Source organism: Eulemur rufifrons, chromosome 7 (genome assembly GCF_041146395.1).
Source record: "Eulemur rufifrons isolate Redbay chromosome 7, OSU_ERuf_1, whole genome shotgun sequence".
NCBI classification, from domain to species: Eukaryota; Metazoa; Chordata; class Mammalia; order Primates; family Lemuridae; genus Eulemur; species Eulemur rufifrons.
The window spans coordinates 36,944,072-36,956,769 of record NC_090989.1 but is presented as its reverse complement, the minus strand read 5'-3'; the positions used below and the strand labels follow the sequence as shown (position 1 = coordinate 36,956,769).

The window sequence follows — 12,698 nt, the reverse complement described above, 5'->3', positions numbered from 1 at the left end:
TTAACTAATAGAACTTCATTTGTCAGAAAGCAACAAAGATCACTTGATTTAAGACATCAGCAACAGCAACAACAAACTCTTTCAAATACTATGAGACATTTAAACACAAAACAAACACCAGCACTCTTTGTTTTAGGAGATATGCTTTCTCCATCCCAAAAGCATTAAGTTTGAGGTCAAGCCATAAAGCTTATGTAATATTAACATGATAAGACTAAGACCTGTTTAATGCTAGAAATCAGTGAAATAAAAAAATGTCTTCAAGCTTTATTTTCTACCTATACAACTTTCATTTCGATTCAATATACCTGTAATAAAAACTAGTTTATGTGGGATATAGCTGTGAAATTTTAAAGCAGCTAATTATAAAATCAATAGTTTATACTTGAACATCCTTTCTTTAAAAGGCTTAAAAATATCACATTAGATATTCCTCAGTTATTTACCAAATTGCTAAGAAACACTTTACGTATAAGTACGTAATTACGTCATTAAGTATATTTGAAAATTTCTAAAATGAGATATAAAAAGCCATAATCAGAAACATTAACTAGTTAATATTAACTAAGGATCAAAATTACATAAATAGTGCCATAGTGAGTGTTTAGCAGATAAACATTTTAAAATTCATTTTGTAACTTTTAAAAACATTTCTAAAGTAACAAACAAACAAATAAATAAATAAAAGCAAACTCTAGCTCTATGACTGGAAGTCCCTGTTAAACATGCATGATTTCAAATCAAGGGATTCTAATCAAAACATAGTAATAATATCTGTATGGAGTCATAATATTGGCTTTAAGTTTGGCTTATATAATTATGAGACCTTTAATCCCTTCCTCCCATGTGCTGCTGTGAAAATTTGGCCAGTAGATATATCTATTCTACATGTCTCCCAGATAGCAAATTAAAACAGTGTAAATTAAAGCTCTTTCTAAATAACAGAGTTCTGCAGAGATGCTAGGCATTACCAACCCTTTGTGACGGTTAATTTTGTGTCAACATGGCTGGGCCACAGCACCCAGATGTTTGGTCAAATACCAGTCTGGATGTTGCTCTGAAGGCATTTTTTAGGTGAGGTTAACGTTTAAATTAGGAGACTTTAAGTAAACCAGATTACTCTCTTTATTTTAGGAGGGCCTCATTCAATCAGTGAAGGCCTTAACAGGAAGTCTGAGGTCTCCTGAGGAAGAAGGAGTTCTGCCTCCACACTGCCTTTGGACTTGATCTGCAACACAAACTCTTTCCTGAGTCTCCAGCCTGCCAGCTTTCCCTGCATTTTTCAAACTTGCCAGCCTCTACAATCACTCGAGCAAATTTCTTAAGAAAAATCTCTATCTATCTATCATCTATCTATCTGTTCATCCTGTTGGTTCTATTTCTCTAGAGAACTCTAACAGACCCTCCATTCCTGATTCATTTTTCTTCATAGTGCTTGTCCCCTACCAAGGTACTCTAAAATATATATTGTTTATGTGTTTGTTTATTGTCTGTCTCCTCTACTAGACTGTTTGCCTTAAAAAGGCAGAGACTATTATCTTTCTGGTCTCTTATACCTTGTACAAAAGAATCTCAATAAGTGTTTCTCAAATCAATGAATTAGACATTTAATCAGTTCTTCATTATATATTTAACATTTAAAACAAACTAAAGATTTCATTTTAACTCTAGAGTACATCAAAAACGAAAAGCCATAGAAGTAAACAAAATATAGTGAATACATATTTTAGGTGAACTGGGCACATTTATTAGAGTATATTTGACTTCATTTTAATAGTTAAAATGTGACTGATTTTAAATTATCTTTCTGTTATCTATACAGATTTGTAAAAATCCAAACATCAACACTATGTTGAGTATCTAATATGTAGATATTTATGTCCTATATAATTTAAATCTGTCTAAAGCAATAGTCCCATATTTTTATTACAGTTTATGGACTTATTTTTTATACATTATAACAATAGATGAAGGTCTAGCAATTTGGTGCACATTTTTAGTTGTTTGCTTGAATTATATAACGTGAATTTCCTTACCACTCTAGAAAAGTTTACCCAAATCTATCTGTTGTCAAACTGGAAGCCAAAATTAATTAATGAAGCCCAATTCCACTTTAAGAAATACAAATTCTTTTAATTTCAGTTTATCTTGGAAAAATGAAGTGACTTAACCTTATTTGAGAATTATTTCTACAATTCTTACTTTCAAACCCAGTTCATGAGAATAAAATCATCAAACTTCCTAAAATTATATTGCCTCTTCCAAATATAAAAAACTAAAGTTAATACAAATAACATTATATTATTAAAGGGAGTGAAAAAAACAAATTCAATCTATATACAAGGCAGCTACAAGAATGAAAGAATATGCTATCTAGAGAGAAGATGATTATTAAGAGAAGGCATAAAAGTATTTTTGAAACAGAATTAGAACTGTTTATTTTATTAAAAAGTTGACATAGGTTATCTTTAGTGTTTATGACTTGCAAACTAAAGTATTTAATATTTAACATGTTTAAATACAAGCAGCAGCAGTTTGGTAATCAAAAGGAATAATTTGAATCATCTCAGAAAAATAAATTTATTATAATTAGGATATTTCAGAATATGATTAAAACATTCAAAAGAAAATGTATTCACCTTTCTTGTCATCAAAGTACAGAGTCTGTTGAGCTGGATTTGACCACTGGAGGGAGGTGTTATCATTTTGATCAACCCTGCAGGTCAAAATTGCAGTTCCGCCTTCAACAACCGTTACATTCTGTGTTAGTGGAAACTGCCCTTGGCTGCCTAAAAGGGGATTAAAGAAAATGTTGTTTAAATGAAAGTCATAAAATGATTAACTTCCCAAAATCTACATTGGACTTAACTTCTCACTCAAAATAAAATTTAAATCAACCAAACATCAACAAGAAAACCATATATTATAAAAGAGAAAAATAATTGAAAATCCTTAATCAGGAAACAATATTGACGTGCAATTAGGACTCCTTTATACTCCCTTACATGTTTTAGAAAAGGTTCTTTTTCTGCTAGGCACACATAAAGATTCATATTCAAATAGTAGTATGATAATCATTAATGTCCCTTGGCCTTGCATTAATTATATGGTGCTAGACTTGGTCATTGTTGAAGATAAAGCACTAGAATAATTTTGGATGAATTGAACTCTCTAAAGCAGTACAGAAAACATAAAATACTTCCTGGTAGCTTTTACAATCCTGAATAAAGTTTATGAAATATGGATAATAAAACTTTAGATTCAATTTCTGATAAAGGAAATAAAAAAAGAATCCTATTTCACCTGGATTTCTTATAGATGTAGCTGTTTTTAGAAACACAAAATGTGTTGGAGAAAACATTGTGAGTATTCTTTAAAAAGTGTTCATCTTGTAGAATATTCATCAAAATCTTAAAGCAATTACTCTAAACCAGGAGATATAAATAATATTCTTCTTTGTTCCTTTCTGTAGTTTCCAGATTTTCTCCAGTGAATATATATTCCCTTATAATCAGAAAAATGCATATTTTTAAAATGACCCTGTTAATTTGGATATCATCAATACATAATCAAGTTCTTTTATTTTCTTAAGTATCATATTAATTTATTAAAGTAATTCATGTTATAAATTTACTTAATAAGTGCACTTCTAATCATTAAAACAAAATCCATGCACATAGAAACATAATACATAAATTTCACTTCAGTAAGATGATCTAGGGATAAGCTCTTCCAAGTCTGATAAAAATGATCAACACGGATAAAAATGACTTTCCAAAGCTAGGTTAAAATACTATTAGTTAAGCAAGGTAGTTCATTAAGTCAAGGGTAATTTACATGTGCAAGAACATTATAATAACTTAGTCACACCCAGGAAATATATTTCCCTTTTCTTCTTTAGTTTTGTAATGATTCTGTCATTACTACAAGCACCACTTGAGGTTATGCTGGAACTATTGGCATAAGAATCTTATTACCAAGAAGCCCGTTGATTGGCACCATAAGAGACAGAAAAGCCTGAAGGGGAAAATTTCTTTTCAGACCTGAATGACACAAGCACAGAGGTTCATGACCACCTTATATAATTAGTCCTATCAAGTAAGAAATCTGATATCAGTAGTTTTGTCTCCTAGATGCCAACCTCTTAGAGTCACTATGGCAACTCTCCAGGATATCTCCCTGTAATCTTTGGGGTGGAGTTTTTAAATTGAGGTTAGGAAATGTCTGGAATAAATTCTTTGATAGTTGACTTGAAAGTCAACAGGAGCCAGAGTGGGATGTGTTTTGCCTTCAGCTCAGAGGTGACCTCTAGCAGGGTGACATGGAGAACTATCAATCTTGTGAAGTGAGGTGAGGCGAAAAACCACATCAGAGAAAACATGATCTAAAAAGAAGGAATAATTACTAGAGATTAGCAGCTCATAAATATGGAGCTAAAATGGTTTTAAGACACTTTTCTCAAGTTCCCTGGTACTGACATAATGCATAGATTGAGCAATCTGGAAGTAATTCTTCAAGTAATAAAAAGCACATAACTGCTAATAAAAATATACATTCAACCCAGATGACATTTTGATTATCAACTGGTACATAAATAATACCGTTAGCTTCTTTAAAGAAGTGGAAAAAGAGCAGTGATGCTTGCAACAATTTCATCTACTACATTTGCAAAATAATTTCCAAAACATCCCCATAAGAAAATATTATCCTTCTCATTTCACAGATGGGTAAACTGACACTGGGAGGTTAAGTGATTTCTCCATAGTGAAGAAAAGTCAATGAACCATTTGGAGTTTGTTCTGAAAGTTCAACATTTTTATTCTTATTTTTCCACAAAGGTTTTTTACACTATTTGTTTACATGTGAATTAGAAAACAACGAAAAAAACTGAGTCATCATTTTAACAATGAAACTTTAAGTTGTAAAATCACAGGAGACGATGTTAACATTAACTACCCTTAAATATTTTATTCTGTTGAGAACTTACTTTTAATAACTATTTTAGTTTTTCCTTACTGGTCCACAGAAGAAAGAAACTGTTTGTTAGGGTCTTATACATACCAGGCACTCTGTATACACTAGCACACCTATAACTTGTCCTTCCAGGTAGAAGATTAGGACATCTTCCCTCTATCTTCTCCTCACATGGATTCTGACTTTAAAGTATTAAAACTTCAGTTCTCTGAGACCTGCAGCCTAAAATCCCTGCAGTCAAATAATTTAGTTTTTCCCAATACATAGCAAACTCATGTAGAGAATCTCCTAATCCTAAGTACCCTTAGGATATGCGGTTTCCAAAATCAATTCAAAAGCTTGTGTTATAGGCAGTCAAACTTCTCACAGCTTTGAATTACCTTTTACTCATGATTATAACCTGGAGAGAGCATCAAGTTAGCTGCTACTTTACTCTTTTAACTCCTCCTGGCTCAAGGTCACCATTCAATCTCAAAATCTTTCCAAAGAAATTACTAATTTTCCAGATTAGCAAAATTAGTATGTTAGCGAGTGACCAACATTAATAAAAATGCATTGTATATTTTGAAATTTCCAAAAGAATAGGTTTTTAATGTTCTTATAAAAAAATAAGTTGATGAGGTGATGGATATGTTAATTAGATTGATTAAATCTTTTGGTAATATATAAATAGATCAAACATTGCATTGTACCTCATAAATACACAAAATTATTATTTGTCAATGAAAATAAATTTTAAAAATTTAAAATAATTCATTCTCAAGGCATTCATTACACAGATATTTTGGAGGACCCACTGCATACCTTGCCTTGTATGAATCAACATTTGAAGGATGGACAGAAGAAGAGAAATTTGCTAAGGAGTCTGCAAGGTAATTAGAAACTTCAGGAGAGTATATGAGGATCAGGGAGAAGACAGCCTGAGTGTGGTGCAGTACTGATCTTGTTTACCATCTGTAAGGATTTCTAACATGTATGTCATTGGTCATATCCCTGAGGGCTTATTTTAAAACAATATGGACTCTGGCTAAGCTCACCCCCATCCTAGATGTCAGAGGAGTTATTCTTATCAATCAAACATATGACAAAATTTAAAGGAAACACAACTTCCACTTTGGAATTTTAGTAGCTGGCTATTTTCCCAGGCAAGCTGCATTTATCATTTTCCTCCTCCCCTCCTAGTGTTTACTTCCTCTTATTATTTGTATAAATATCTGTCTCCCTTACTTGATTCTAAGCCAGTTAAGAGTATGCTAATGGGGCTTCTTACTTATCTTTGAATCAGCTACACTGCTTAACATACTGTATTGTAAACGGAAGCTCTGAGTGTTCAAGGTCCAAAGTGAATGCATCATCTTAGAGCAGTGGCTGGAATGTGTAGGGGACCTTTTGACAGTAGAATAACCAAAATAACTCATCCGGTACCTTAGTTCATGATCTAAATGGAGGGGCAGAAGTAGTGACTAATTCTTCACTGAGAAAAAATATGGAAAAATTAAATCATAAAAGTTTTAATGATATATTAACATGATGTTTTAAGACACCTTTTTTAAGTTTCTACTTGAAATACATAAGAAGTATATGTAAGGATATGTAACAGATGGAAATCTAGAACAGATATATTTAACACCATTAGAGCCCTAAAATAGACATGAAATGATAGAGCTGTGCCAAATTTACGTCCCAGAGTGGGGAAAAACAGTATACAATAACATTTCTTAACTTTAAGTGTAAGTCCTACCTAAGCCTTTTTAGATTGACAGACATCTGTGATTCTGAAAGTATTTCACTGTCCCTTCCTGTTCCAATTTTTCTTGCATCAATATTCCTGTTAATAGTGCCTTTTCTATATTACCTCATCCCTGAACCATCATTAAGCCAGTAGTAAATGTGTGAAAAATACAGTTAACCTTAATTGAGAATTCACAATGTACCAGGCACTATTCTAAGTGCATTTCCTGTATCAATGATTTAATCTACATGACAAACCTTGTCATCATCTTTGCCTTGAAGATGAGAGAATTGATGCACAGATACTTTAAATTACGTGCCCACAGTCACATACTTAGAAATTACAAAAGCCAGGTTTTGAACTCTTGCACTCTATAATCAGAACTTATCTGCTTAACCACAGAGTGGCCTTGAAAATAAAGTAAATTTAATTCTGATTAAATTACTGTGATAAATGAAGGATAGTTTGCAATCAAACATTCCAAAGATACATTTAGACTTTTTACACTTATTTTTAAAAAGTGAAAAATCATTTCAAATTCAAGTGAAAACATAATATGCTAGAGCTGGCTCATATCAGCTCATGAGAGTCAACTGAGCGCAACTCTTCCCAATTCTTGCTCAGTGACATACGTTGGTAGCTTGAAATTGACCACAGAGGGAGTATTTTCACGACAGAAATTGGCAAACACTACAAGTCAATGATTTTCCCCATAGTGTACATCGTTAAATATTTATAGTACAACACTAAAAGTCATCCTTGATGTCCCTTGTTGGGGCTTCTGTGCACATTTTTAGCTTCCCCACCCCCTACCCATGATTCTGCCAATAAAAACCCTTCAAATAGGCTCACTTTTTCCTCTACTCTGTGGGCAGTGATTCTAAACTACTAGTTTTACTTAGGCTGCCAAGTTTATTTCTCTCTAACTAGTGCCACTGGTTGAAAACAATTTTAGTTAGTTTCATCAGTTATGTTGGAATAATTTGCGAATTTATTGCCATGAAAGACACTTTCGGGATGAACAAAAATTTGATATCCTGAAAAGATAGCTCTCCTGTCCTTGTCTGTAAATAACAGACTAAGCAGCTGCCATTATTCCTTGAATGTTTCCATCTGTCATATAATTAGAAAGAGAATGGTCGAACTTTCCTTGTCTATATTAGTAATTACCAAGTTCAAAATCCAGTGAACTGAGTCTTGGCTCCTGTTGACCTCAGTTAGTTAGGACCCGTCCTTCTTTCTCACACATTTCATGCGTGCTTTCACTGTCTGACCACCAAGAATCCAGAGCACTATCATGTAGGACACAAACAAGCAAATTCTAAGGTTATAGACAACTAACCTTGGTGATAGGCAGTGATATGCCAGTAGAGTAGGTGAGCAATAAGCAAAGCAGTCAAAAGAGATCTTTGAAACCAGCAGTGTTGTTAAAAGAGGCCAGGCAGGGGAAGATGCATGTTTTAACACTGATACCAAAGCATGAATCTACTTCTAAGAACAGCATCATTCAAGCCTTGCTATCTTTTGAATGGATGATGAGTGAAGGCAACAGTTTTCTTCATCTCTCTTCCTGCGCTAAAGATTAAATGTGGGCCACAGCAGTGGATCAGTGCACACTGCACATGAGTGCTTACTTACTGAGAGCAATGATCACCTGAGATATATGTAAGACAGACGGGCAGAGGTTGAGGCTTTGCACATTTGAGAGGGAGTAAGTTACAGTCAGTAATTTTTCAGCGTAAATGATCAAATTTTGTCAGTTATTTAATGGGAACAGAGGACCTCTTGTTATCTTTTTCTTCCTGAAAATAAGCAAAACTTTCAAGGGAAGAACCAGATTTAAAAACAGTGAAGGGGAACAAACAAAAACAAGATATGATTAGAATTTAAGATATAATTTTTCAATAAGAAAGTGTAAAAGTCTCATGAGATTAAAATGTCATGTATTTTGACCCTTTGATTTGGGATATATTTATATTTAGTAAAACCTGTCAACATAACCTACAAAACTATTTAATTCAACGGAGATATTACCACCCAAATCAAATAGCATACTTGTTTTGGTTTGCTTTTAAATATTTTCTGTGTTCTCTCAATGACCTCATTTAAACAAAAATACTGTTCTTATTTTAAGGTTCTCTTATATTTTGGTTGTTTAGCACAGATACTAAATGGATATAGATATAGATATAAAGTTAACAGGTCTTAAATACAAAACTCAACAAGAAATGAAAGAAGTAGGCCACACATTTTTAAATGAAGTACAAAGCCATCCTACTATTCTTAGGGGGCTTCCCTTTAAATGTTCTCAGCTTTTTTGTTTTCTCTCTCTCTCTTTGTCTCTCTGTCTCTCTCATCTGTTCAATCAACAGGCTAGGGGTATTTATACTAAGAACCTGCATCTTAGAAAGTTCAAGATCATTCTTGTTGCCTAAACTAGCATCTAAAAATATATCTAAATGCACACACAGCATGCTATTACTTCCACTAAATTACCGAAGGCATTCTAAACAAATAACCTTCTAATGTGAAAGTTGTGGCTCAGTAGTTGTGTGGACTGAAGCACATATTGCATTCTAAAGCCTGTTGGATTGAAAAGCACAAATGTCATTAATGCAGACTTGTAATTCTCAAGAGAAGTGCAATGAATGCTCCATCATGTGAGAAAGGAAATTAGAGGAAAAATTAAGACTGATAACTAAGTGCAAAATGTTTCCACTTTTGGAATTTCCCTCAGTTCTTTCAAACACTTAGAATCCTTTAGTTATTTAATACTTTTCCCCTGTCCTTTTATTGTAGCTTTTAGATTTGCCTGAGAAATTTTAAGTTGTCTGCTTTCCTAGGCTACCACATATAATTCTATTTTTCTTTGATTCTACTTCATCCTGTTAGGATTCAGTCTGCCTTTCAGAGTACAACACCTGGTATCCACCTTCTGTGCCACCACTCTGCCCAGCCACTGTGGAGCACGGCCATCAGTCTGGCGCTGCTTGCCAGTTTCCATAGAGACAGGAAGCACTTTGGAGACCTGTGTTCCGTTGCATCTGCCAGACCAAGGCAGGAAAGAGACAAAGCTGGCGGGCAGTGGGTCTTGCAAGGCCAGGAAAGGTTGGAAGGGCTTTCGCCTCCTGATACCAGAGCGTAGCAGTGCCAAATCGGCAGCTTCAGCCGTCACAATCCTGTAGACCAGACTCTGCTGTTAACTATGGTCATTGTGAGCGGCCCATTCTGCTACCAACTCTGGGAGCAGAAACTCTTGTGCACCCAAAGTTCGGCCCTAGTCCTTTGTTGGCTTCTGATCCATGACAAAAGGCTCTTTCAGATTTACAGTGGCTCCCACAGCTCCTGACCCAGAGAATCATAATTCTCCTGTAGAAATTTCACCTCCCTTTCTTTTCTCCAGAATGTGATATTCATTTTCCAGGCCACTCAAAGCCAACCAGGAAACCTATGGGATAACCATTGGATTGTTTCCAATTGACCTACACAATGACTGTGCGTGGGTGACCCAGTTAAATACATAACGTATCAAAACTAGCTACCATTTGCTGTGTCTATGATAGGACTTATAATTAGAGTTAATTCTTCATCTTCAGAATCAGAGATAGCCCCGGAAAAATTTGTAATGTAGGTGAAACATAACATCAGTGCCTTCCCCTCTATTTCAGAAAATATTTTTTTATGATTGTATACCTCAGCCTTCCCTATTGTAATATTCCCAGCACAGTTACTCTTTCTACACAAACTTGATTTCTCTAATTTCTTCTATTAATTTTGTGTTACTCAGCCATATCATTAAATTTTTATTTTTCTTAATTTACAAAATCTAAAGCTTCAGAGAATACTTATAAGATCCTGGAAAACTTTGTTTTATAGATGCTTTATTTTCTTACCTAGTAGTTGCATTGCTTTAGCATGTTTGAAACATTATCTGATTAAAAAAAAATCTCCATCATTTTTTAAAACCTGTATCTATACAAATTCTGTTCTTAGCTTTTCTGCTTATTGTAAAATGCAAAATGCACTTAGTGAACTAGAAAAATACAAATATATACGGTGTTACAACCAGAGTGTAATTTTTGAAATAAAAATATTAAAATATATTTTATTAATTTATCTATATTAATTCATTCTCTAAAATGTTTAGAGTTCTCTCAAAAATCCAAACACCATATTGCATAAATACGTATGATTTCTCAAGGAAAAAGTGAACTTGATGAATTGTTCACATTTATATTCACCAGGCTACTTTGTTCCTTTACATATCTTCAAGTATTGTGGAAGAATTAAAAGCAAAGGAAAGAATTTAAAAATGAAAAGAAAACTGTATGTCTCTCAAAGCAACATAAAAGAACAAAAGGGTTTCAAACTTATTTTTATAAGTTTATAAAAGACTTATGTGGTAATTATAATGTGTGAATAAATTCATTTTATTTTTCTAGAATATTGTTTTCAGGGTGAATGAGCAAGACCTAGAACTGACTAGCTTTACTTGCTAACTGATGAACATTTGTGAGTCAGCCTCCCAGAGAAATGAAATTTATGACCACAATCACAGTCCGGTTTACAGTGAAGCTCAATCACGTTACTAAATTCTAAATTGAGATGTCAAACTGGAGGAAATATTCTGGAAATGTACACACAGATGGTAGGACTCTTCTGAAGACAGGGTGAGGAATATAATGCTGAGTGTACAATAATCAATTTTCTGAAGGCAAAGAAATTGACTGGATGGGATATAACTTTAAAATGGAAGTTCCCGGGAAAAATTTCAGTCTGAGCCTAAAAAGGAAGAAAATGATACATACGTATTTGTTTCATCCAGTGGATCTTAGAAGGCTGATGTATCAAAGAAAATAACAAATAATACTAAATTATAATATATTTTAAAATATTTAACTTCAATGAAAATTAATTCCTAATAAATTATTTGTAGGAGGAAATTAAATGAAAAAATGGAAGAAAATAAAACAAGTATCATTAAAATCCTAATTTTAAAAACATAATTGTTTCAAATATGTAAATATGTAAAATACAACTAGCAAAATAAGATAAAGATTCTGACAAAAGTTATAAATTGAGAAGGTACTAGGACTTTAGGTGGTTTTCAAACTGTTTTTTCCTAATTCTAAATGAAAAACAAATTTTAGCCCTAATTAATTGTTGCTTGATTTACTGTTGGTAGTAATTTGACTCAGTATATATAAATTTTGGCATTATGTTTCTTTTGGATTTTGTCACATATATGCACATTTTACAAGCATGAAATTATGTTGACTATTACCCAAATTATCTCTTCATTAATATTCTTTTCCTATATTACTTTCTGCAAAAATTAAAATAATTGCATTGGTGCTTTGAAAAGAGTTATTTATGTGAAAAAGCTATATAGATGTCTGCGTAGATTCTACCTCTTTAAATTATGGAATGCAATAAGAAATTCTGAAATGACAGGTACAAGATACATGTAAGAAAAAATGTGATATCAAGCATATGCCATTTAACAATGTATAATTTCAGTTTATATTAGAGATATGAACTATAAATATAACATAATGTAATGCTTTCTTGAATAGCTTTTAGATTTTTAATGGATTTTTTCTATAAAGTATACTTCGATGATATTAATTTATTCAACAAATATATGTTTTATGCCTAGAATGTGCTTTTATGGTAGGTGATGGAAATACAACTCTGAAATAAGTCTTGACCACTCAGAACTTACAGCTTAAAAAGTCAGTAAAAACAAGAAAGCATAAATAAATAAATAAAAGACCTGGCAGGGAGGGGTGACATTTCAGCTGAAACCTAAATGGTAAGAAATGGTCAGCCTTTTAAAAATAGCCTGAGGACAAGAGTGTTATAGACCCTGGCCAGTATTCCAAAAAGTAAATTAGCTGATGCAAAAGTCCTGAGCCAGAGGCAGAAAAGAGGTTGTAGGAATTGAAAAACACAATGATAATAACAAGATTGGCATATGGGAGGCAACAAT

At 33.1% G+C, this 12,698-nt stretch overlaps 1 protein-coding gene across 1 annotated transcript in view; it reads right to left on the bottom strand.

The window, feature by feature from the left end:
* CADM2 (cell adhesion molecule 2) overlaps positions 1 to 12,698 on the bottom strand; it is a 294,110-nt gene that overhangs the window by 225,074 nt on the left and 56,338 nt on the right. The window contains exon 2 of the mRNA XM_069472457.1: positions 2,640 to 2,789. Within this exon, the coding sequence (XP_069328558.1) occupies positions 2,640 to 2,789 (150 nt within the window). The remainder of the gene's footprint in view (positions 1 to 2,639; positions 2,790 to 12,698) is intronic.